We start from the raw sequence: 26481 nt of genomic DNA on the forward strand, positions 1-26481 counted from the left end.
TCTTTCTGGTTTGGAATGGGCTGCCATGCTTTTCTAATGTTACTGCAACATGTATATTCATTACAGAATTCAGAATTGCTTATGTTTTGCTGTTATGTTTGACCTAATCCTAATCACAGTGAGCCCTTAATTGGTTCAATATGCGATTTGTCCCCCAATAGGCACTGTTTTCCTCTATTACTTTCTAATATGCCACTATAAGTACCAATATTTAAGTTTGTTAAAAGGCCGAGAATTGGAAATATCCTTTTCTCTATTTTCTGTGTATTTTGGTGTGGGAGTGATGACACTTTGGGGGAACTCTTCTTACACATAGGAGAGGGAAGTGGCCCGCCTTACCCAGCTCATATGGGCAGAGCAGGGTGGGTTTTATCTGTTGCGGCTGTCCCAAAATGAGCCCTGAACCCTGGGAGTCCACTGGGTCTCTGGGCTCGTGAAGATACTGCTAATGTGCTGCAGCAGCCAGTTGTTACTTCTTTACTGATTGCCTAAAAATGGATTATTTTTGAGGAATGAAAGGCTCCCATCATTGACTACAAGATATGAAACTTTCCCTACCTTAGGCAGAGAATTTATATCTATACATTTTAAAGTCAGAAATTCATGTTATCTATTTTAATGAGGGAACTCCATGTCCTAGGTCACAAAGGGGCACTGGTTGACTTTCTTCTTAATGTATTTAGTAAAGATCATAAGGAATGCTTGAAGAGTTTAAATGGCCTTGAAGCAGGCAGTCTCTATCTAGTTGAGAATGAATTAGAGTGAAGGAAAGCTGTGTGGGAGCTGGCATTCCTCTGTGTCCATGAAGCTGCTTTGTGGCTACAGAACTGATTTTACCATTCAGAATTCTCTACCTAATATCTGTTCTTCAACCACATTGGCAACTTTGGCATAGGACTTTACTTCTTTTCCTTGAGCCAAAAACTGCAAGGATAGTAAAACATTATTATAAATGTGAGAGTACTTAGTTGACTTTTAGTGGATAGTATTAAATTATATTTGAAAATCAATGAGAAGATTATGCAATTTAAACTGTTTACAAACTGCAGTGCAATCTACTGTTTCTGAATGTCCAAGTATTATCAGGAAAAGTGTACATACAATCACAGAGTCTTATTTCCTCACAGAGTTCTTTAAGAAGAGTGAAATGTGTTTTTATATCTCTGAGGCATATTTTGTGCAATATTTGTGTTAATGTGCCTATACATTATGAATGAATGATTTTAGTCATATGTTGCCTAAATCATAACTTTACAACACTTGAGGAAGAATCAACGGTTTAGTTAGAACTTCACAAAATTTAAATGTCTGTGTTCCAGAATACTTCACATCATTGGAATGTATGGTGACAGGCATGTATGCTCCCTGAGGCAGGGATTTCTAGTTACTAGACCACCTCAACTTTTAGCATTTGGCATCATCATGATACTTTTATAAAATATAACATTAAATGGAAAGCAATAATATTATTTTACAGGTGGCATAACAGATTTGCCTGCAGTCACTAAAGGGTACAGTGTAAAGACTGAGTCCTTGTAAATTCAGCTGATCTTCTAAATTGTATGGGTTACTTGGTCTTGCCTTTTATTTTCTGAACATGTTAGTTGGGTTCAAATTCAGGGCGGTTACTTTAAATCCACCTTAAACCCTGAGGTTAGAAATAAGACCACTTAATTAATCACATGGTATAGTATAACATTCTCTCTTTATAATTTTGAATTTGGGCTTATTTAATACACTCATAAATTATTTCAAAGGTATCTTTGTAGCTCAAATTGCTTCACTTTTACACTGATAACTATAAAGAATGACATTCTGGTAGAGATTAGTGTCTGTAAATCAATTTGAAAAGAATATATTCTTTAGGTACTATGGACTAAGTCTTATAATGGCATATTTAAACTGAGTGTCTGTCTGGGAAATAAATTTACTGTATTTACAGAAATACCTCTCTCTGTTTAGGTATTTTGTCATATATTTGACAGGAAGCTAAAAGTAAAGGAAATGGTATGACATATAATAATAACTTGTCCTTCTTAAAAGAGCATGCAGTCCTTTGCAATACCTCATATTCAGCCACATATTTGCTCTCTTCCTCATTCAGTATAAGAGGCAGCTTCAGTTTACTTAGAGACATTAGAAGGAGTTTATCAGGAACATAGAATTTTTAAAATGGGAGCACAACTGAGCAAATCTGAACCCTGTAGGAGGTGAAGAATCAAAATACCTGTTTATTTTAAAATTGCAGTATATTGTAATCATTTCTACAGTATGTGATTAAATCTGATGGGTTTTCCAGCAATGAAAAAATCAGTTCTAAGACCAAAGCTGATTTTTTTTAGAAAATTTGAAAATCTAAATCAATCCTACCTGTTGTATAGTTTCCTCTAAAACTTTATCCTAGGGAGTCATTTTAAAATAATACAGCTATTAAAACAGTATAACTGCTACATTAGTGTTTTAAAATATAATATGAATTCTGATAGTTTAAAATAAAGTAGGGGAAGGAAAAGTAGAGAAAGAAATGCCAATTCCAGTCCAAAGCTTTATTTGCCAAGTTTTCTTAGGATGAATTTTACCAAGTTATAAATTCTTGTAAATAGACTCTAATGGAAAGACTGAGAGACTTTTGCCTATAGTGGCATTATTGGATGCTGCTGTGATGCTACTGTAATGTAATAAATTATTGTTGCAAAGTGCTGTTTTTTTGCCTTAAATTTTTATTTTGTGCGTCTTGAAAACTATAGTATCAAAGATATTGAGATTGTGCAAATGCTGGGCACGCTTGGCATGAGGTCATTCATTTTCATTTTTACAAAACTGTAATATAACTATGCAAGTGTGTTTATTAAAGGGACACAAACTACATTACTTGTATTGTGTATTTCTTTTGAAGCATCCTTTAAAACTTATTTTGAACTGTTTATATTGTAGTCCTGTTTGAATTTCTTTGGAATGTCTCTTTTTCCTTAACGTGGTCTCTTGGTCCAGACCCACAAGTTGTATTGTAGTACAAGGGACAAAAGAAATTTTTAAGTGGTAACGATTGAGATAGTTTGATCCAAGATAAGTGTATGTATCTCAAAAGCAAAAGAAATTTTGATTTGAAAGTAAAAGAAAATATCTAGGATAATAATAGACTACTATGTTATTTATAATTTTTAATCCAACTTTATCTCTAAAAAGATTGGAAGGAATTTACAAGTTAATACTCACTGCAAATGTAAGACTAAAACATTTTTAGTACAAAATAATAAGAGTCTATATTCAGCAAAAGAAATTCCACTGCATGCTTGGAGGCACCAGAGTTAAGCAGTTTTACACTTCAGTAGTCAAGTTGGTGGTTTCACCTTGAGTGAAAAAGGGTAGATCACAAGTCAACCCATCTGTCAATGTATGATATAAACTGTCTCTTTCCAAAAACCTATCTTCATCTCTGTAAAGTCTTTCAACGAACATGTGTTGAGCATTTGTATAAGTGAGTGCAGAGTACTAGGTCCTGAGAATATGAAAATGAGTGTCAGGTGGTCCAGGTCTCAGGTAGGACCTAACTGTAAGAGGACCAGGCATGAAAGCAGATAATTATAAAACAGCATGCTAAGCACACTGAGAGATATTTACTGGGCACCAAGAGAGTACAGGGACTTCCCAGGAGGCGCTAGTGGTAAAGAACCTGCCTGCCCCTCCAGCAGACGTGGATTCAGTCCCTGGGTCAGGAAGATCCCTTGGAGGAGGGCATGGAAACCCACTCCAGTATTCTTGCCTGGAGAATCCCATGGACAGGAGCCTGGCGGGCTATGGTCCTTAGGGTTGCAAAGAATTGACCACAACTGAAGTGACTTAGCATGCATGCACACAAGAGAGTATGGAGTAGGAATGCCTAAAACATCTGTAGATTGGTGAATTAGAAAAGACTTCCCGGATAAGCAAACTGCTCGATCCATAATATAAGTAGGAGAAAGCCAGATTGGAGGGTAGAGTGGTGGGGAGAGTGATAGAGACAAGTAGCAGCCTAGATGCAGGAGGAGAGGGGTGACTATAAGCAATTTGTTATTGCTGGAGTGGAAGTGGAAAGCCAGTAAGACAAGTTGAGGCTTGAGAGCAGGCCGGGGGCTAAACCAGAGATTCCTAGTTTGGCTGCTCATTGGAATCACCACTTGGGGGGTCTTTGACAAGCTGTTGATGCCTGAGTCCTGATTTAAATGGCCTGAAGTGAGGCCTGGGCATGGGGATTTTTAAAAACTCCTCAGATGATTCTTTTTTTTCTTTTTTTTTTTTAATACATAGTAGTTTGTACCTTTTTTTTTTTTTTTGAAACTTTACAAAATTGTATTCGTTTTGCCAAATATCAAAATGAATCCGCCACAGGTATACATGTCCCCATCCTGAACCCTCCTCCCTCCTCCCTCCCCATACCATCCCTCTGAAGCGAAGGTGGAGAAAAAACCATGAAGCAGCATTAAGAATAGTTTCTGAGGGAAAGTGGGGAGGAGTTGGGGGATTTATGGATTGTGTGGGCAGGTGAAAGGGTCAGTTGGATTCCCAGGTTTGTCTCTTGGTGACAGGGAGAAATCATGGTGCCACCAGCTACAGTAAAAATCAGTTGGGAGAAAAAGATGAGTTTGGTTTTGACTACAAAGTATCCGTGGGACATCCAGATAGAATTCTCCAGCAGGTAATGAGATATAATATGCAGCGTCAGATGTACATCAGCTGGTGGCATGAATGCATATTGATAGTTTCTGAGCCAGTGAAAGTAAATGAGGTGACCTGGGGAGAAAATCAGACCTCTGAGCGTATCAGGGGTTAAGGGTTATATAGTGAAAGGAACCCATGAAGACAAGAAACAAAGGTTCTAGGAGAATACACAGATGGTTATGCTAATATCACCATTTTTATAATAAATAATAATATTTATTTATATATATATAAATATATATATATAATATATATATATTATAATAAAATTCTACCTATATAACCATTGCTTATATCAATAAAATGAAAAGAGGAAATGTACTATTTATTGAGTACTTATTAGTCTAGGTATTTTTCTAAGGTCCTTATTACTGTTTTCTTTTTATAGGCATGGAAATTAAAACATAGAGAAGTTAAATAACTTGGTCAAGGTTACACAGTCATTGGTAGAGCTGGGTTCAGACCCAAGTGCTTGGCTCCAGAGTCCATGCTCTTAGCTTCTGCTCTCCAGTGCTAATATTGCCTCCCATTTTCATAATAATGAAGTTCCTGCAGTACAACCGTAGCTTGAACCAATGAAAAGAAGAAAAATCAAAGGCTGCAGCGTTTTCTCTGTGTAAACGGTACATGCAGAGACGATGAGGAAGCAGGGGCTGAATATTATAACAAGGATAAGAATCTCTAAGACGAATATTCAAAAGGATAGAACTGAACATAATCACTTTTTTGGTAACAGCTTTGTTGAGACATAATTTACACTCCACACAGTTCCCCCAACTATACAAATCAGTGGTTTTTAGTATATTCACTGAGTTATGCAGTCATTACCAGAGTCAATTATAGAACATTTTCATCACCTCAAAAAGAAACCAGTATCCATTAGCTGTCACCCTCGTATCTGCCTGAGCACCCTGCCTCCCGTGCAGCCCTAGGCAACCACTGAGCTGTGTTTTGTCTCCATGTTTGCCTGTTCTGAACATATACAAATGGAACCATAAAATGTTTGGGGTTTTTTTGATTGGCTCATTTTGCTTGGCATAATGTTTTCAAGGTACATCATGCTATAGGGTGTGTCAGTACTTCATTCCTTTTTATGGCCAAATAATATTCCATTGTGTGGATATAATATTTTCAAGGTACATCATGCTGTAGGATGTATTGGTAGTTCATTCCCTTTTATGGCCAAATAATACTCCATTGTTATTTATCCATATATTAATTGGTGGACATTTGGGTTTTTACTCTTTGGTTCTTATAAATAATACTATGTACACTTATGTACAAGTTTTTGCATGGCCATACAACTTCATTTTTCCTGGATCTGTACCTAGGAGTGAAATCGCTGGATCAAATGGCTTGACTTTTGGGGGAACTGCCAGACTGTTTTCCAAATTGGCTACTATTTTTTTTTTTATTCCCACCAGCAGTGTACAAGGGTTTTTGTTTCTCCACATTTTTACCAACGCTTGTTATTATCTGACATATTATTAAAGCCATCCTTGTAGGTGTGAAGTGATATCTTGTGATTTTGAATTACATCTTCTCCGTGACTAATGATGCTGGAGCATCTTTTCATGTGCTTGCTGGCCACCTGTATGTCTTTTTTGGAGAAGTGTGGATTCAGATCCTTTGCTTATTTTTAAGTTGAGTAAATTGTCTTTATAATCACTTTTAAAACTGTTTTAAACAACAACAAATTTTGAAACATATGCTTAAGAGAGATGTCTTAATGATGATATCAAAGGCAAAATCCAAGAATGATAAAATGAATGTAATAGAAAGTTGTGGCTGCTTTGAATCATGGCTCTGTGAGCTCACCCCTAGGAGCCTTCGCCTCATCTGTATAATGAAGAGAGTAATATATATATTACAGGTGAAACTTAAGCAGTTTATGAAGCACCAATCCAGTGTCTTAGCATATAGATACTGGAAGTAACAGTTAATACTTACCAAGCATTTGCTGTATCCTAAGTGATGAACTAAACATCTTGGGTGTGATGGAATATAACTAGTGTCCAGATCTGACTCCAGAGCTTGTGCTCTTAGCCATCCCTCACTAACTTGGAGTTGTTGTTACTTCAAATCACAAAATTAGAACAATCATCATTTAATTCCAAGATACAGGTGAGAAGAGGGTAAAGAGCATTCAGATCAGATCAGATCAGATCAGTCGCTCAGTCGTGTCCGACTCTTTGTGACCCCATGAATCGCAGCACGCCAGGCCTCCCTGTCCATCACCAACTCCCGGACTGAAACTCATGTTCATCGAGTCAGTGATGCCATGCAACCATCTCATCCTCTGTCGTCCCCTTCTCCTCTTGCCCCCAATCCCTCCCAGCATGAGAATCTTTTCCAATGAGGCAACTCTTCACATGAGGTGGCCAAAGTACTGGAGTTTCAGCTTTAGCATCATTCCTTCCAAAGAAATCCCAGAGCTAATCTCCTTGCAGTCCAAGGGACTCTCAAGAGTCTTCCAACACCACAGTTCAAAAGCATCAATTCTTTGGCGCTCAGCCTTCTTCACAGTCCAACTCTCACATCCATACATGACCACGGGAAAAACCATAGCCTTGACTAGACGAACCTTTGTTGGCAAAGTAATGTCTCTGCTTTTGAATATGCTATCTAGGTTGGTCATAACTTTCCTTCCAAGGAGTAAGCGTCTTTTAATTTCGTGGCTGCAGTCACCATCTGTAGTGATTTTGGAGCCCAGAAAAATAAAGTCTGACACTGTTTCCACTGTTTCCCCATCTATTTCCCATGAAGTGATGGAACCGGATGCCATGATCTTTGTTTTCTGAATGTTGAGCTTTAAGCCAACTTTTTCACTCTCCGCTTTCACTTTCATCAAGAGGCTTTTAAGTTCCTCTCCACTTTCTGCCATAAGGGTGGTGTCATCTGCATATCTGAGGTTATTGATATTTCTCCCAGCAATCTTGATTCCAGCTTGTGTTTCTTCCAGTCCAGCGTTTCTTATGATGTACTCTGCATATAAGTTAAATAAGCAGGGTGACAATATACAGCCTTGACGAACTCCTTTTCTATTTGGAACCAGTCTGTTGTTCCATGTCCACTTCTAACTGTTGCTTCCTGACCTGCATACAAATTTCTCAAGAGGCAGATCAGGTGGTCTGGTATTCCCATCTCTTGAAGAATTTTCAACAGCTTATTGTGATCCACACAGTCAAAGACTTTGGCAGAGTCAACAAAGCAGAAATAGATGTTTTTCTGGAACTCTCTTGCTTTTTCCATGATCCAGCAGATGTTGGCAATTTGATGTCTGGTTCCTCTGCCTTTTCTAAAACCAGCTTGAACATCAGGAAGTTCACGGTTCACATATTGCTGAAGCCTGGCTTGGAGAATTTTGAGCATTACTTTACAAGCATGTGAGATGAGTGCAATTGTGCGGTAGTTGGAGCATTCTTTGGCATTGCCTTTCTTTGGGATTGAAATGAAAACTGACCTTTTCCAGTCCTGTGGCCACTGCTGAGTTTTCCAAATTTGCTGGCATATTGAGTGCATCACTTTCACAGCATCATCTTTCAGGATTTGGAATAGCTCAATTGGAATTCCATCACCTCCACTAGCTTTGTTCGTAGTGATGCTTTCTAAGGCCCACTTGACTTCACATTCCAGGATGTCTGGCTCTAGGTCAGTGATCACCCCATCGTGATTATCTGGGTCGTGAAGATCTTTTCTGTATAGTTCTTCTGTGTATTCTTGCCATCTCTTCTTAATATCTTCTGCTTCTGTTAGGTCCATACCATTTCTGTCCTTTATCGAGCCCATCTTTGCATGAAATGTTCCTTTGGTATCTCTGATTTTCTTGAAGAGATCCCTAGTCTTTCCCATTCTGTTGTTTTCCTCTATTTCTTTGCATTGATCGCTGAAGAAGGCTACAGCTTTAAATGAATTGAGGCTGGTAAAGTTGCATTTCAAGGTACTGGAAGGAGCTGCTGCTGTGAAACCTGTGTCACCAGCGGTCATCTGTTAACCACCATGAAATCAGAGTCAGGCAGTGCTACAGAATTAGTGTGTTCTAAACTCAGCAGTTTGGGGCATAGTATTATATAGTCATAAACAAGCTGGAAAACACAGGCTGTATAGCCATACCATTGGGTAAAGTTAGAGGTGTAGCAGTCTGCTTAGTAATAACAAGAAAAAACTATATGTGCAGATGAAACTCCTGTTGCCCCAGGTCAGTACTGTAGTAATGGGCGAACTAATACAAGCGTGAAGGGTACACAGTCTGTTTGAAATTGGCTGTTAGTACAAGTTGTTATGCATGTGTAACCACATAGAAGTTTAGTAAAGGGGCCGATGATGTCACAGAGATACAAAAGAGTTAAAAGGTGAGTTAAAGGACCCTGTTGGCTTCTTCAGTGCCTTTGGGTTTTTTGGCATTCCAAATATTTCTACTGAAATCTTTTTTTCCTCAAGAATTCAGCAAGCCTGGGGCCAGGTCAGGTTCATACACACTATTGCCAGTGTTTCACCCCGAATAGGATTGTCATGTAAGCACCGTTTAAAAGGGCCTGGAATTTCAAAGTGTAAGGCTTGAATCAACACACCTAGATTTAGGGATTTAGTAGTTCTAAATCCTACAGTAAGTCCCTTAACTACTAAGCCTCAGATTTTCCATATGCTTATACATAGGGGTCAAATTTGTATTTGTTAATCAGAGGATTGATCAGAGGTTTGTAAACAGTGATACCCATGTTGGTTATTTGTACTGTTAAAATTGGAAGTTCTGTGCTGGGTGGACATGAAGAAACTCTTTCATGACATCTCTTCTTAATATTCTGTATTCTGAATAGTACATTAATTCCCTCAGTTGAGTCAGTGATATAGGATCAAGTCTGGGAGACTAGAAGATAATGCAAAAAATCAGCTTCAACTAACTGCTTTTTGAGGCCAGAATCTGCACTTCTGTCTGCTTTGGGGAGGTCTTTGCTGTCTTTTAGGCTTATAATATTTTACTGTAAATTTAAAAATAACACCAAATTGATTTTATTTGGGTAAATGCAGATCCAGTTGCGTTTATCATTAGAGCTGTTTTGGCAATTCTAGAATGTGTCTGTTTTCTGATAGTCAGATATTTTGCTTTCTGATGGTCTGCCGCGTTAGATTATACACAGACAGACCTTTTTGTACTTAAGCGACGTAACACCAGATGGCATGGCACTTGACAAGCATCGAAAAATGACACAAGAGCTTAAAAAATGGTTCACGGATTATTTAAATTTCCAAAAGCAAAACCACAGATGTGTATATGGCTTCATGGTGGGAGCATGCTACCCGGCTCATGGTTTGCACTCAGTAAATATTTGCCAAGCAGATAAAAGGCTATTCTCTTACAAAATAAGATGTCCAGCACTTTCCTATTGCCCTGATAAAGCTTCAGTATTAAAGGCAGCCTTCGGAAAATGCACCCAGCTCAGTCATCTGGATTTACTGTTAAAATCTCATCTTTTCACTGATTTTTCACACAGTGAGACTGAAAACCATTATGTGACACCCTGGCAGCTGAACTTGGGGACACAGAGAACGGCATTGTTCAGGGGCGTTCCTCTCCTCAGAGTGGGCAAGGACCTTTCTGGGACTTCGTGATGTCATCTGAACAAGCCCTCTTTGTGTCAGTCGTCACAGATTGCCTTTTGTCCTTCACTTTTTGGAATCTTCGAAGCTATCTGCGAAGATGCCTCATTTTCTTGCTTGCGCTGTAATTTAGAAGAGTGGTTCCCAAGTATAGTGGGACACAGAGTTTTCATAACCATTATTAATTCTTCATATTTTGTCTCTCAGTCTCCACATCCTAAAAAACAAGTGTATGTGGGGAGGGGGGACGTGGTTGGGGGGGTCTTGTGGCCCAGCCTACCACTCATTATTTCTTTGGGAACTTTGACCTGATAGTAGCCATGATCTCTCATTTTTCCTGCTTTCCCATTCTTCTTGTCTATCAGAAAGAACTTCCCAGGATGTTTTCATCATTCTCTGACTGCCTGTAGTTAATATCGATGTACCATCTCCTGCAGCTCAGAGTCTATCTTCATATCATCGTCATTTTAAATACTTGTAAAACCTACTACTATGTGTCAGCCACTGGAGACATAGAAGATTGTAAAATAGATAAAAAGTCCTGTCCTCTTGAAGCTGATATTTGAGTAGGGTAAGACAAAACAGGGAGAAAGCGATGGCACCCCACTCCAGTACTCTTGCCTGGAAAATCCCATGGACGGACGAGCCTGGTAGGCTGTAGTCCATGGGGTCGCTAAGAGTTGGACACAACTCAGCGACTTCACTTTCACTTTTCACTTTCATGCATTGGAGAAGGAAATAGCAACCCACTCCAGTGTTCTTGCCTGGAGAATCCCAGGGACGGGGGAACCTGGTGGGCTGCCGTCTATGGGGTCGCACAGAGTCGGACACGACTGAAGCAACTTAGCAGCAGCAGCAGACAAAACAAGACGAGTAAATATGTGAAATCTTAGAAAATTGAAGCAAGTTAGGGAAAGAAAGTGCTGGGTGGGGAGAGATGGATGCAGAGGGATTTCAGTTTCAAACTGACTACTCAGAGCTTCTCTGACATGGTGATATGTGAGCAAAGACTAGACAGATATGATGGGTATCTGGAAGGAAGCACTGTGGACATGTGGAAGGTCACTAGATAGAAGGAACATTACATGCAAGGAGCATGCCTGTGATGCTTGAGGAGCAGCACAGAGGTCAGTGTGGCCGGAATGAGGAAGGAGCAAGAGTAGGAGGCAGCGAGGACAGAGGTATCCACGGAGATGGGGGAGATTGTTTCTTGTGGGCTGATTTTAAGAACTTTGACTTTTGCTCAGAGTGAGAACACCCCATTGAAGGGTTTTGATCCAAGGAGTGACATGACCTGCTATGTTTTAATAGAATAGCTCTGGCTTGCTAGATTACATTGGGGGTTGGAGGGGATCAAAATAATGGTGGTGGATGAGGTAGGACATGGTCAGATTATGGACCACTCTGATCTATTTTGAAGATGGAGCTATAGGTGGATTGAATGTGAGGTGTAAGAAGAAGAAAAGTATCAAAGATGTCTCTGGTTGCCTGAGCAAAATAATGTGTATTCTCTTGTTTATATTCTCATTATATGAGGCCTGTTAATTGTGTTCAAATCTTTCATATTCTTACTGATTTTCATTAAAAGAAATATATTAAAATCTACTTCAATGATAGATTTTTTAGTTTTTCTTTTTTCTCTATTTTTTGGGGGAGGTAATTCTGTCAGCTTTTTATTTTAGATTTTGAGGTGCTCCTGTTAGTTGCAAATAAGAATTATTACATTTTCATGAGTTGTTTATGATATTTTCTTATACAGTCCTTGAAATCTTGTTTTGTCTGTTACTAATAAATCCCCCACACACTGCTCTTTTATATTTTGCATTTTGATAGTTTTTTCCAGTCCTTTACTTCTAATATTTCTGTTACTTTACATATTAGGTGTCTTTGTAAATAGTATCTAGCTGAATTTTTTTTTTTATCCAGTCTGGAATCTCTCTTTTAACTGATAGTTTTAAGCTATTTACATTTATTAGAACTGTTTGATACTTTTATTTATATCTATCTTTTTAGATATGTTTTATTTACTGTGTATTTTCTTTGCTTCTTTTTAAAAAATTCACACTGAATTTATCCCACTTAGTCCTTATTATTATTTTCTAATATAAATAACTTTTTTCACATCATTACTAATATTTGTGCTCACCATTCTCTTTTTTCCACTACCCTTTGCATCTCTTTATTTCTCTTTTCAATTTTTTTCTTACCGAAGTACATCTCTTAACAGTTCCTTTAGTCTCATCCATTAGTTGTAAATACTCTCAAACTTTGCCTGAAAATGCCTTTATTTCCCCCTCTTCCATGAAAAATGGGCTTCCCTGGTGGCTCAGAGGGTAAAGCGTCTGCCTGCAATGCGGGAGACCCTGGTTCGATCCCTGGGTTGGGAAGATCCCCTGGAGAAGGAAATGACAACCCACCCCAGTATTCTTGCCTGGAGAATTCCATGGACGGAGAATCCCGTGGGCGGAGGAGTCCACGGGGTTGCCAAGAGTCAGACACAACTGAGTGACTTCTTTGTTTTCTTTCTTTCATTAAAAATAGTATAATTAGAATTCTAGTTTGACAGTTACTTTTTCTCAACACTCCCTATTCTTGGGTTGCATTGTCTACAACCAGGTCTGATTGCTGTTCCTGTGTAATTGTTCTGCCCCTTCTCTCTTACTGTTTCAACAATTTTTTCTTCTTGGTATTTTGCAGTCTAGGTATGGGTTTATTTTATTTTTTTCCCAGGAGTCACTGTTGCTCCTGAATCTGTATAATCATAACTTCCATCAGTTCTAGAAAATTATCAACCATTCTCTCAATATTATCTCTTCCCATTCTTTTTATTCTCCCTTCCTTGACTCCTATTAGATGTATGTAAGGTCTTGCCATTTCCTCCTCCATATCTTTTAACCTTAATTTTATGTTTTCCATTTTTTTGTCTTTCTGGGCTCTAGTCTAAGTAATTTCTTCAGCTCTTTTTCAGATTTACTAATTGTTTTCTCAGATGTGTTTGATTGGCTATCTCATCTATTAATATTATGATAATATTTACTTTTCTGTTCATTTCTTTTTCAAATCTGCCTATTGGTTTTTTAGACCCTACTTAGGATTTCAAGTACATTATATATGTCTTGAGTTATTTTAAACATACATAATTTAATACCCCCATTTGTTCTAACGTTCTTGCAGCTCTAATCCTCAAAATGAATGGGGAGTCTGTCCTTGTTTTTTGTAATTTTTTACTATGAACTCAGCTTTAGCAAGACTTGGTTTTTCTTTGTAAATCCTGTGGAATCAAGGTTGTGAGAGTGACCCTCCAGACCACTTGTACGTTTTCTCTGGGCAAGCACCCTGAAGGTATCACCAGCCAGAAACTAATTTTTGTGTTAATTCATCAGTTCAGGAGTTCTTGAACTCCAAATTTATGTGAGATGCAGTCCAGGCATTTCTGTTCTTTACCCAGCGGGGACTAAATGCTTTCTTGTCATCTCACTGTTGTGGCAGGAGGATTCTTTTCCTAGTCTATCCTAATAGTCTTCAGTATCCTGATGGCGCCTCCTCTCATTAACCAAATCCAGGCAGAAGCCAAGTAAGGAAGGAGCTTACAAAAGTAGCCTTAGAGTTTGGCCTGTTTAGAGGTTGAGAACTTTCTAGAGTTGATGAAAGATGTGACTCCACAGATTCTGAAGAACAATGACTTCTGGGAAAAAAAAATAAACCCATACATACCTAGACTGCAAAACACCAAAGAGAAAAAAAAAAGTTGAAAATAGTAAGCAAAAAAGAGCAGAATAACTACACAGGAACAGCAGTCAGACTTGATTGCACACAACTCAACCCAACAATAGGAAGTATTAAGAAAAAATAACTGTCAAACTAGAATTTTAATTATACTATTCATGAAAGGGGGGGAGATAAAGCCATTTTCAGGCAAAATTTGAAAGTATTTACCACTAGTACCACAGATGTGACTAAAGGAACCATTAAGAGATGTGCTTCAGTAAGACAAAAGTATAGAGCAGAGCAGGGGAAAGATGAGAATTGTATCTGGAGATGACAAAATAGTCTTCCGTTCAATAAGTATTTCCTGACCTCCATGGGCAAAAGCACTGCTAAGTGTTATGTTATAGACTGTGTCAGACACAGTCCCTAACCTCTATTGGGAGAGATGACCATACTAACTGTATACAGATGAACTACAAGTCACATTATGTCAAGTATTATAATATAGATGCAAACCAGTATCACGGAAACATGAAGGAGAGGCAGTGTGGGAGCAAGTGGGACAGGGGATGGGAGAGGTTTCCCCAGAGTAGGATCATGTGAGCTGCACCCTGAAGGGGTAATGAGATGGCATCTGGGTGGAGACGGGCTATGGATAGAGCCCAGGACAGAAGTGGAAACAGCCACGCCATGGCCAGTGTGTGCAGCTCATCATGAGGACTGATGCAGCGTATCATGAGGCCAGGGTGGCCAGAAGGTAGGCGGCACGCTCAGAGGCAGGCCGCTGCTGGATTCAGGAGACTCTGGAGCCTTGTGCTCCCCCCGAGTTAGCACCTCATTCTGCAAAAAAACAGCAGCCATTGAACATTTCCATCAGGGAGGAAACCTGATAAAAAAATGTAGCGGCTGGCTTAAGCTGTTTGATATAAATATAATGTAAGTCACAAATATAAGCCCATATGTAATTTAAAAGTTTCCAGCAGTTACATTTTTAAAAATTAAAAAGAAACAGATGGAATTAATTTTAATAATTATTTTTACTTAACCCAGCATTATCCAAAATACTATCATTTCAATATTTAATTGGTGTAACAATTTCGGTACTGATGCATTATTTTACATTCCGGGATGTTTGTACTGGGTCTTTAAAGTCTGGTGTATATTTCACATTTATAGCACTTCTCTATTTGGACTGGCTGAGGTTCAAGTGCTGAGTAGTCACATGTTGCTAATGGGTACCATATTGGACAGTGCAGGTGTAGAGGATGGCAGAGGGGTGTATTCTATCCATAAACCCTAATTCCTCAGTTCTTGACAGATTCACTCTCCCCTCAAAACAGAGGGTCAAATGAGTGTGGGGAGCTCTTGAGTTCACTCAAACTGAATGTTTCTTTAGAGCAGGGTTTCTCAGAGCCTTGGTATGTCCATGCACCTTGTGACCCCAGCAGAGAAAGACATCTGTAGCTTTGCCTACACTCATTTGACCCTGCAGGTCAGGAATGCCAGGAATACACTGTAGTTTTGCTGGACTGGGGGAAGCAGAGAGCCTGGAGGCAGGCAGAAGCAGAAATGCAGAAGGACACACCGGGAAGAGGAGAGTGACAGGGGCTGAGGGAGAGACAGGAGGGCTGGAAGCAGCAGCTCATCAGAGGTGTCAGGGCTGTGGGCAGGTACAGGAGGATGTGAGCTCCCAGGGGTCTCTGGACTGGCAATGCTGAGTCGTCATTACCTTCACAAAAGCAGTGTCTTGCTGCTCTATTTATTAATAACCAACAAGGACCTACTGTATAGCACAGGTAACTCTCCTCAGTGTTCCCTGGCAGCCTGGATGGGAGGGGAGTTTGGAGGAGAATGGATACAATGTTTATGTATGACTGAGTCCCTTAGCTGTTCACCTGAAACTATCACAGCATCATTGGCATTAAAAGTTAAAAAACAAGCAAAAAGCAGTGTCAGTGGAGCAGTGGGACAGAAACCAGTGACTCTGAGTTGGAGAGGTGACAGAGAGAGCTGGGGTCAGAGGCAGTGAATGACAGACCCCTGTAGAGCCATTTGGCAGTAAGACTAGAGACAGGTGTCTGAGGAAGGAGCAGCGTTGAAGGAACATGTGTGTTTGTTGTAAACATCGTGGTAGGAGGGACACGTGACTGTGTTCATAGCCTGGAGGGACCACTGAGGACTGGAAGTGGAAGTGGAAGGGCAGGGAAGGGTCCTGCCAGAGAGGGTGGATTAGGGGTTCTGGCTTCTGGAAAAAGTAGGATCCTCTTGGCCCCTGACACAGGCAGGAAGTACAGGGATAAGTGAGCAGGGAGACAGGCAGGAAGTTAAAGGGGCATCATGCCTGTAATTTTTTTCCCTGACATCAGAGATAAGAGCATCTGAAAGTGATGGTAGGGGTCAGGTTAGAAATTTTGAGGATAAACATTTAAGAACCATAAGTAATGAAATGCACAAATGTCAGCCAGGGTGTTAGTACAAGGATTGTCCCACATTCATCATGATGAAGCTAACGTCATGTATGTTCCAGCTTTAGAAACAATAAACTACCTGAGACTTTTCCTATTATTTGCAGACACTGAACAGACAGGCCAATGCTTGCAGGTTTTAACATACATCATTCTTTCCTAAAGTGTGATATCCTGTTGTGCCCAACACAATGGCTGCAAAAAGAGGGCCCAGGAGAATTCAATTGATGTTAATGGTTACATGTTTATGGTGGTGACTATTAGAAGAAACATAACCAGCACATCGAACCCATGATTTCCCTAGGTATTTAGCTCAAACATGGACAAAAATGTTATCTAAGTAGTAGTAGAGCTGGAATGTGAATGTGGCAGAATATGAATGACCAAGATTTGTAAACCACCAGTGAAGAGGTGGAGCAGCCTTAGAAACTGTTGCCATTGCTTCCACCAGAGTCAGCTGGGTGGTGGGTGATCAGCAACACTGTCCCAGGCATCAGCCACCCCCAGCCTCCTGGCTGCAGAGCCGGGGCAGGCAGGGACCTGAGGCAGCCTTGCTTGTCCCCAGTTCTTGCTCATTCCCGCAGGTCTTCCTGCAGAACAGGGTGAAACAGTCCCCAGAAAAGCCTGAGAAGTTTGACCATGACAATTGGCACCATGCTCTCTTCTTGGTACCACCAAACGGAACCCGCCTTAATTCAATTTTTGTTTGGCCGTGGGAGTAATTGTTTTTAAGCTGTCAGCAGCATGTGCAGAAAGTAGACCAGCCGTCTTCACAACTCTCTGTAAGGCCCAATCTCTACAAAACACATAAACATTCCGAAGCAGTCAGAAAGAGAACCTCCTTTAAAAGCCTGGTCTGATCCTGGCCTTTTCCACCCCTGTGGCTTTGTGCGGTTGTCCCCGAGCGGGCGTCTGCCTTAATCCAAACTCCACTGTCTGCAGAGGCCGCTGGCGGCTGCCCCTGCTCCTGCGCCTCACTCCCCAGACCTTCCTGCTGCCCTCCTGTCTGCCTCTCAGACACACACTGCGACTGCCTACTGCTGTCACTTGCGGGGCCCCTGCCTGCTTTTTCTTTTTGTCTGATAAGGGCTTTCTGAGGCCTTTCCCCTCCTCCTGTACGTGAGCCAAGCCTTCAGTTTCTAACCCAACGACTCTGAGATTAACGTCACTTCAGTTTGACACTGAGCTCTGCCTGTGCACTGATCTGAAGTGAATGTGGTATTTCTCACCCTGACGCCATGCGAGACTGCCCTGGGCCGCCCTCAGGCTCTGTGGCTGCAGAGTGGCCTGAACCACCAGTTCTTTGTTCCCTCGGTTTGAGGTAGTGTTCCTGCTGGGAACTGCTGGGTTCTGGGCACTTTAGGTTTCCTCATTGATCACTTAACTTTGGGAAATCTAGAGAAATGTTTCTCAAACACTTTTTAAACAGCAGCTCACAGTAAGAACTACATTTTACATCCACAAATACATACCTAACTGAAAATTTTCTCAGGACAATACTTACCGATCCTGTTTACGTGGTGCATGCTAAGTCACTTTAGTCGTGTCCGACTTTGCGACCCTGTGGACTGCAGCCCACCAGGCTCCTCTGTCCATGGGATTCTCCAGGCAGGAATACTGGAGTGGGTTGCAATGCTGTCCTTCAGGGGATCTTCATGACCCAGGGATCAAACCTGTGTCTCTTATGTCTCCTGTATTGGCAGGCGGGTTCTTTACCACTGGCGCCACCTGGGAAGCCCCCTGTATACATGGTAGCTTTGATTCATTTGTTAATTTTGTTTTGTTTCTGTTTAAAAAATCAATTGATAGAATGACTCACAAATGGCTCATGACCTGCAATTTGGAAAACACTGTTCTCAAGCATTTGATTCCTTTAATTATTACTATAATTTGAAAATGTGTTGAGACGGCTAGAAGAGCATAGGTTCTTCACAAGCTCAGCACACTTTATGGCCTCTTTGAGGCTGTTTCTGAAAATCCTTCACACTGTCATCACTTCCTTAGACAGACATTCAGGCCACATTGAGCCGTTACACGCGTTGCTAATTTGCGGCAGTGGAGCACCGAGGGGCCAATGGTGAATCCAGCTTCCGCAGGTGTACACTGCTCTGCTCTCCCAGGTCCCAGGGCCCTTTGGCTGGCCATGGGATTCTTTGGAGGCAGTATTTGTAAACTCAGTGCATCCTCCCAGTAGATGTCTCTTTCCTTCCAGGAGAAGAAAGTAATATTTTGAAACTCTACCCTGCTTTTCCACAGGGTGTGCTGATCTCCAAACACTGGACACCATGCAGCCGGTGGAAAGGAAGAGGCAGGGCTACATCCACGAACTGATTGAGACGGAGGAGCGCTACGTGGACGACCTGCAGCTCGTCGTGGAGGTAAGGGTACCAGGCTCTGCGGGCTCCCTACAGGATGGGGGCTCGTACCGGGGTGTCGCCTTTGACAGTGGACTCACCAGCAGCGACAGGCGCTCTCACACCCTCAGAATGCTTTCTCTGCCTGTTGGAGGGGCCTTGACGGTCTCAAGTCAGCTCTTGCTGTCAGATTAAGTCATTCAGAATGAGGAGAGAAGGGGCGCTCGGTGCCTCAGTCGGCTGTGAGGTGGCCTCGTCAGGAAGGACAAGGGTACAGCCTGGGTGGGAAGGCTTGAAGCAAACGTGCAGCCTCAGACTTTTCTTTCACGATGTCTGCACTGCCAATCTGACACCTGACATTTCTGACATTTTCATAAAGTTTAGTTGTTTCCAGTGGAGTTGTGAGGCAGTGGGAGTGTCCCTCTAATGTTTGTATCAGTTTGGAAAACCACTCTGCCACCTCCTAAGACCCTCTCAGGTGTGAGGCGTCAAGTCAGGGTCAGGGGTTTAGGGTGAAAAGCAATGTCCACAGGTGAGTGGACAGCATTCTCATCAGCATTCCCTCCCTGAAAGGACCCGGCCACCACATCCTCCTCTGCTCTCCTCACTGAGGCTGACGCTAAGCCGGTCAACAGAAGGCATAAACAGTAACACAAGTCAATCAGTGGATGAAAGGACAATCAGATGCTCTCCCTGTCCTTCCAGAGCGCCTCAGAGCAGAGTGACCTTGTTTCCAGGTCTCTCTCTCCCATAGGAGCATCCAAGCATCTTCCATCTGACTCTGAAACCATAGAGGTTTAGAAATGTCGGTCCATAGACTTATCCGAGTTCTTGGACTCCAGGTTCAACTTGATGCTATAAATGTCGGTTTAGAACAGTTTCAACAGAGTAATGTCACATGTATTTTGGAGAGATTACACATGAGGAGAGGTGTCTCAGATGATGTTGCCATTTCCTTAAGGCTTTTAAAGTCATTTCCTAGTTGTTTAGTGGAAACTAGCTTTGTGACCTTCAGGACATCACTCTCAGCCTTCATTTCTTCATGGGTCCATTGGGAATAATAATACCTGACTCAGCATGACCTACATCATCATCTGTGAAGTTAACTGAGAAACTTTCACACACATGTGCATGTATGCACACACACATATGCATGTGTGTGCATATCAGAACTTTGTGAAACCTTAAGTTCTATGGATTACCAGTATAAAGTGTTATCACTTCCCCTTCGGTCAGCCAGCCTCTGAAATCCACATGTGCTTGGTGGTCAGCATTGGGGGTGAGGTGAGGCATCGGTGTTTCTTTTGCTGCACTTCTCACTAACTGCTTCCAGACTCCTGTGGTGCAGTCTGACAACAGTCCTGCTCCCTCAGTTCTGCAGGCCCTCCTGGTGTGGGGTGCTTTATGCCCACGGTTTAATTAACCTGTGTAAGACCACTAGGAGGTGGATATGAGACTCTCCTTGATGGGACTGCTGGATTCAGTCCTCAGAATCAGCCCTGAGAGGAGCCGAAATAGCAAAACTTAGGGTAATTTTGCAGTTTAAAATTCAACAGTCTGTGTATGTTTATATAAAAGTACCTTGCTCTTCCTGGTTTCTGAGTACGAAGATACCATTTCCTTTAGACCACACTGGCTCTGTACTGCCCTAGAGCTGACTTCCTTTTCTTGTTCTGAATCTAGGTTTTTCAGAAACGAATAACAGAGCCAGGTTTTCTCACTGAAGGAGAGATGGCCCTGATCTTTGTTAACTGGAAGGAGCTCATCATGGCTAACACGAAGCTGCTGAAGTGAGTTGTGAGCACCGCTTTTGGTGGCAGCGGCCACCCCAGCCCTGGGACCAAGACTCCCACTTCACTCCCTGCAACTGAGCTGCTTAACAGAGAACTTCCACTGCTTTCCTCTCCCTCAGGCTTTCTATTATTATTTTATGAAATGCTAACTGTAATGTACTGTAAACTACATCATTACTGAAGCAAAATATAGCAAAATATTTGATTAAGAAAAAATGAAGCCATTAAACAATACATTAACATATGATTCCAAACCATACTTGACTCTGTATCGGCTAGAGTCAGGAGAGAAGCCACAGCTTATGTCCCAGACATAAGCGGCTGGCCTGGCAATCCTCTAAGCGCAGTGTGAAATTCCGTCCCTTCCGCCCACGAGGACAGGCTCCTGGGGGAGCTCTGAGCCATCCCACACTCGCTGCTTCTCCCCACTCCTTAAGGTTTAGCAGCTCTCTGGGCACCATGTCCACCGCTACCTTCACCTCCACACCCAGCGTCTGCGGACTCTTGCTCCCTTACTCATCCTGTGGAGAATAGAAATTTCTTTCTTCTTGGTTCAGCTGAAAACAAGTTAGAAAACTTTCAAAAGAAACTTTTTTAAGAAACTAAGCTGAAACCAAAACAGTTCCAAAGACCGAGGAACACCCAAGCGCAGAGTCTTCATTTTTTTCTTCTTTGCTCACAGTTCATCCAGGTTGGCTGGGCAGGCGGAGCTTTAGGTCCTAACTGCCTCCTCCTCCTGACTTTTCCCCCATAGTGCTAGAGATCTTTAGGTACCTTGCTGGTCGTTATTACTGTTAGTCTCCCAAGATATTCACTGTTCATTGGCGACGGACACTCAGTTAAACAAGAAATGAGAGAGTGTGTTGGTTGCAGGGCGCTGCGGGTGCGGAAGAAGACCGGGGGTGAGAAGATGCCCGTGCACATGATCGGGGACATCCTGGCCGCTGAGCTGTCCCACATGCAGGCCTACATCCGCTTCTGCAGCTGTCAGCTTAATGGGGCAGCCCTGTTACAGCAGAAGACAGACGAACACGCAGACTTCAAAGAATTTTTAAAGGTAACTCCATCCCGGGAACGTAGGCAGGCCAGCCCTGTTCTGAGCCAGGAGGCAGAGGCGTGTGCAGGCCTCTGGGAGGCCTCAGGAGTAGAGACGGGTATGATCATCACTTTCTGTGTGTGCCCAGTTGCTTCAGTCATGTCTGCCTCTTTGCAGCCCCATGGACTGTAGCCCACCAGGCTCCTCTGTCCATGGGGGGAAACACAAATATGGCAGAGAATTTTCTGACTGCTTTGAGTTGCCTTTCCTGTTGAATTGAATTTTTTCTTGGCTCTGGGACCATTATTTTGCCCATCTTAGATAGCATTTTTTTTAAGCCTACTTAATGTAAACCAGCTATTTTCTACTCCAAAAAGCATCCAGAATGTTACTTTCTTAATTTTGTAAATTGTTTTAATTTTATACCCGTCTTATTCAAAGGAAGAATATAAAATAGCTTACATAACCAAATCGGATCATTCCAGGAGGCAACACAGTATCATGCTTGTAACGAAACAGACTTCCAACTGTGTGGGCTGAAATCCCAGCCCCAACACTGTAGTCCACTGTGGAACTGGGGCGACTTTCCTAACACTTGGTGCCTTCAGTCCCTTCGTCTGTAACCTGGAGATAATCAGATATTACTTTTAAAGTACTTTAGCACAGAGACCAGCACATAGTAATGCTAATTTTATTTATTTATCTTACTATGATCTCAGGAATGCAAAAATGGTTCAATATAAAGCACTGAGGACAGAACCCTTCAATCGGTGGGAGGCAAGGGATTGCCTGGAAATGAACTAGAAGAAAAGCATAGAAAGAAACCCAAGATCACAGAAACAAACATTCACCAGAATAATTAGATAAATGTAGAATTATGAGTATATGCGAATGTTTTAATTATCAATTGTAGTGTTAAATATAGGACATTTACCTTCTCAGTTCAGTTCAGTTGCGCAGTCATATCCTGCTCTTTGGGACCCCATGTACTGCAGCACACCAGGCCTCCCTGTTCATCACCAACTCCCGGAGTTTACTCAAACTTGTGTCCATTGAGTTGGTGATGCCATCCAGCCATCTCATCCTCTATCATCCCCTTCCCCTCCCGCCTTCAGTCTTTCCTAGCATCAGGGTCTTTTCAAATGAGTCATTTCTTCGAATCAGGTGGCCAGAGTATTGGAGTTTCAGCTTCAGCATCAGTCCTTCCAATGAATATTCAGGACTGATTTCCTTTAGGATGGACTGGTTGGATCTCTTTGCTGTCCAAATCATAGTAAAAGATTTAATTTTTTTTTCAAATAGTGATAAAAGTAGCAGTATAAATAGGACATCAGTATCACCATGATCGTAACAATAGCAAAAATAAAAAGTGTTTAGTCTTTAAATAAAAGGCATGGTGTTGATTACATTAAAAGTAGATCTAACAAGCTGCGTTCTAAAATGTTGGTTTTTAAAAACACTCAGAAGATATCAAAATATATAGCTTGAAGGTGTTTATCTTAGAAACATAGAATATCCAAAAACAGAAGGAGGGGGTGATTTTTAAAGTGGGGAATAATTAGGTAAATTATAGTAAATGTGTTACTTTTCAGTTGTTAAAAGTGATCATCCTAGAGTACTAGCTACTCTGTTAGGTCCTGTACTACTCCTAGGTGTAGAATCAAATAAATATGGTCCTTGGCCTCCTGGAGTTTACAGTCTGAATGGGAGGTCATAGAGACATTCAAACATGGTACCTCTACCTGTGTTACTCAGTCCAGATATGGCGTGATGATAAAGAAAGCCATAGGGGCTTGAAAAGGATCACGGGAAGGGAGGGGAGACCCTGGAGTGGAGGAGGCTAATCTGAGTCTTCAGAGATGAGTGTGAATTAGCCAAGTGAAGAAAAAGCAGTAGGACAGTGTCAGCCTGACTCAGCCAGGTGCTCAGTAAATGGTATTGTCATTGATGAAGCCCAGTGATGTGCAGCCAGAGGTGGGGGAGACCAAGAGCTGCTTAGAAGACAGATTGGCATCAGTGGTGACTCCTAGATGTGTGGGGAGGAGGTGGGTGGGCGCAGAATGATGCTACCGTCTCCAATAGGAATAGAGGTAGAAGACGATGCTTTTATGACAGAAGACGAGGACTTCATTTTGAGGTATGCTGAGGTATTGAGGTGCCTTTGGAACATCAGATGAAAAGGAGAATAATTCGGCTCCATTGATGGTCTGGGTTACACTGTGGGACTCAGTTGTGGGAGACTGTGGGGAAAGAAGAAAGGAGTGAGGAAGACTGAGAAGGTCAGTGGACTGGGAAGACAGCTGAGAGAGCATGGTCTCTCTCAGTAACGGAGGGAACGCTCGCATAGCCTGTCAAAACCACCTTAAGAAAGAACTGAAAGTATTCGTGGGGTCTGGCTCACGAGGTGGGATATTCCTACTGCTAAATTGATGGGTATCATTTTGGATCCAGAGTTTTTAAAAGAAATTCAAAATCTGAAAGATGTCAAAGTGAGGAGTGGTTCCAGTGTTCCCTCGCTTTTCTTAGGCTCTGATTTCTTCACGAGCCTCTCAATTATTTTGCAGAAGTTGGCATCTGACCCTCGGTGTAAAGGGATGCCCCTTTCCAGCTTCCTGCTGAAGCCCATGCAGAGGATCACCCGCTACCCACTCCTCATCAGAAGCGTGAGTGTCCAGTGGGGAGAAGCAGGGTCCTTCAAGGCTGATGGTCAGGGAGCCTCCAAGCACGCCAGCCGCCTGCCACATGGTCTGACTCCATGTCTGATGCACCAGGCACCAAGTGTGTGTGTGTGTGTGCCCACAGACACACACACATGTTGTCTGCAGGGATAAATCTTGGACGCGGGCAAGTAAAAGACATATCCAGGGTCATTTGGGCAGCTTGTCCTTCCTTGCCAGGAAGACTCTGGCCTCTCAAGGTCATGCGTGTATGTTGTCTAGACAGAACAACACCCTCTAGGTGCCCAGCTGTGGAGCCCATCTTGAGCCCAGACAGAGTCCCCTGTTAGTCCCACAACCTTGGGGTCCAGTCTTCCCCCTGAGATCTGCAGTCATCTACCAACTAAATGCCTAACCTGGACATCCCAGGAGTCTCCAGCTCAGTGTCCTAGACACGTCCCCTCGCTGAGGCCCCCACCTCAGCTTGCTGACCACACAGTCCCACTAAAATTCCACTCACCTTTTTGACACCATGTGGGCCCCTTGAGCCAATAAACCATCTAAGGAGAAGGCAGACCTTCAAAGGATTATTCCACAAGTAATCGTTGAGGTAATTTCAGTCATCTTACAAAGAAACACAGTAGAAATACCATAAGACTGTTGCTTTTATTGATTATGTCTTGACCACCAGTCTATAAGCCATGTTAGACCCTGTCAGAACTAATTAGCCACATCAAAACTAATACAGAACTAATGTCACAGTTCTGATACCAGACGGACCCATTAATACACATTAATCCACAGTTAATCCCTTACCTGAAATATTTGGGGCCAGATGTTTTTCAGAATACAGAATATAATTCAAATGCTGTGCATTACATAATACCCCAGCAAAGCCTGGGCAGCACTGATAACTAACATGTTAAGAGTCTGAAGTGAAGTTAATGAATAATCACTAGACATAGACTTAATTAGTACATCTCTTCAGTTTAAGTCAGGTTTTGCCACCAAATGAGTAATGAAAAAAGCATTCGGCTTTCAGAGTTTTTCACATTTTGGGGCTGTGAATGAGGGACCGTGAACCCAGAAAGCCAGACAACAGTGGTATACTGGTGGGCCTGCCCATTTCCAAGCAACCACACAAAGATGCATTCTCTATCCTTTTACCTTCAGAACAGGAGTGTAGAGTCAGTTTCCTACATGCTGAGTGCATGTTCCTACATGCTGACATCATGGTTTTATTGTTTTATTCTGTGGCAGGGGATTCACTGCTTTCAGCAGATTTTTCAGAAAGATCAGTGACCCCAGAAATATAATGAATGGTTGCAGCAAATTAACACACTTATCAAAGGTGCGGCCAGTTTATACTGGAGGGTTCACCTGGATTACTGGGAGGAAGTAGGGAGGCACCCTTTCACCTGGATCACTGGGAGGAAGTAGGGAGGCACCCTTACACCGCCACCCCCCACCCCCAGCCTCAGCCAGAGAGCCAACAGAGACCCACAGTGCAGGGCGCTTGGTCCAGGAGGCGCTTGGTCCAGGAGGCGCTTGGCCCGCCCTCTTGTCCCTGAGTCCCCTATCTCCCCAAGAACTCATGGGCCCCTGAGCCTCTCAAGGGCGAACGACTGTCTTGCTCACTGCTGTATTCCCAGCACCCAGCACCCGGGCTGGTGGGGCAGGTGGAAGCCATAAGACATCCCACATCAAACAGCCCCTCTCTTCCAGATTCTGGAGAACACCCCAGAGAATCATGTAGACCACTCCTCTCTGAAGCTGGCCCTTGAGCGGGCAGAGGAGCTCTGCTCTCAAGTGAATGAAGGAGTTCGGGAGAAGGAAAATTCAGACCGACTGGAGTGGATCCAGACGCACGTGCAGTGCGATGGGCTTGCGGAGGTGAGGGCTGCGGGCCTGAGCTGGGTGCCTCCCGGCAAGCTGTGGGTGGGGATCCAGGTTCATGCCTTCTCCTAGTGTAGACAGTCTACGCCTCAGCTCAGCTCATACAGACTCAGCATCCTGCCCCCTTCTTGGGTTGTCATTGTCCTTTCTCATAGAGAGATTTATGTTTTGCATTCTTTGAATTCAGCTGGGTCAGTGTTCTATGGGTTTCTAAGTAATCTTTTTCACTGTGCCAGTCTGAACTCTGAAGAGAAATAAACGTAAGGAGCTTCTGTG

General features: G+C 42.3%; 1 protein-coding gene across 11 annotated transcripts in view; it reads left to right on the forward strand.

Annotated features, from left to right (window-relative positions):
- The window catches only part of ITSN2 (intersectin 2), a 127225-nt gene that overhangs the window by 94523 nt on the left and 6221 nt on the right, over positions 1-26481 (forward strand). For 10 of the 11 annotated variants that reach the window (XM_055540789.1, XM_055540786.1, XM_055540794.1 and 7 more), the window contains exons 29-33: positions 18726-18847; positions 20507-20613; positions 21490-21673; positions 24217-24315; positions 26035-26202. In XM_055540789.1, coding sequence (XP_055396764.1) covers positions 18726-18847; positions 20507-20613; positions 21490-21673; positions 24217-24315; positions 26035-26202 — 680 coding nt within the window. Of the gene's footprint in view, positions 2869-18725; positions 18848-20506; positions 20614-21489; positions 21674-24216; positions 24316-26034; positions 26203-26481 lie in introns of those variants that run through there. The other variant, XM_055540797.1, reaches the window with a different exon arrangement.

Source organism: Bubalus kerabau, chromosome 11 (assembly GCF_029407905.1).
Source record: "Bubalus kerabau isolate K-KA32 ecotype Philippines breed swamp buffalo chromosome 11, PCC_UOA_SB_1v2, whole genome shotgun sequence".
NCBI lineage: Eukaryota > Metazoa > Chordata > Mammalia > Artiodactyla > Bovidae > Bubalus > Bubalus kerabau.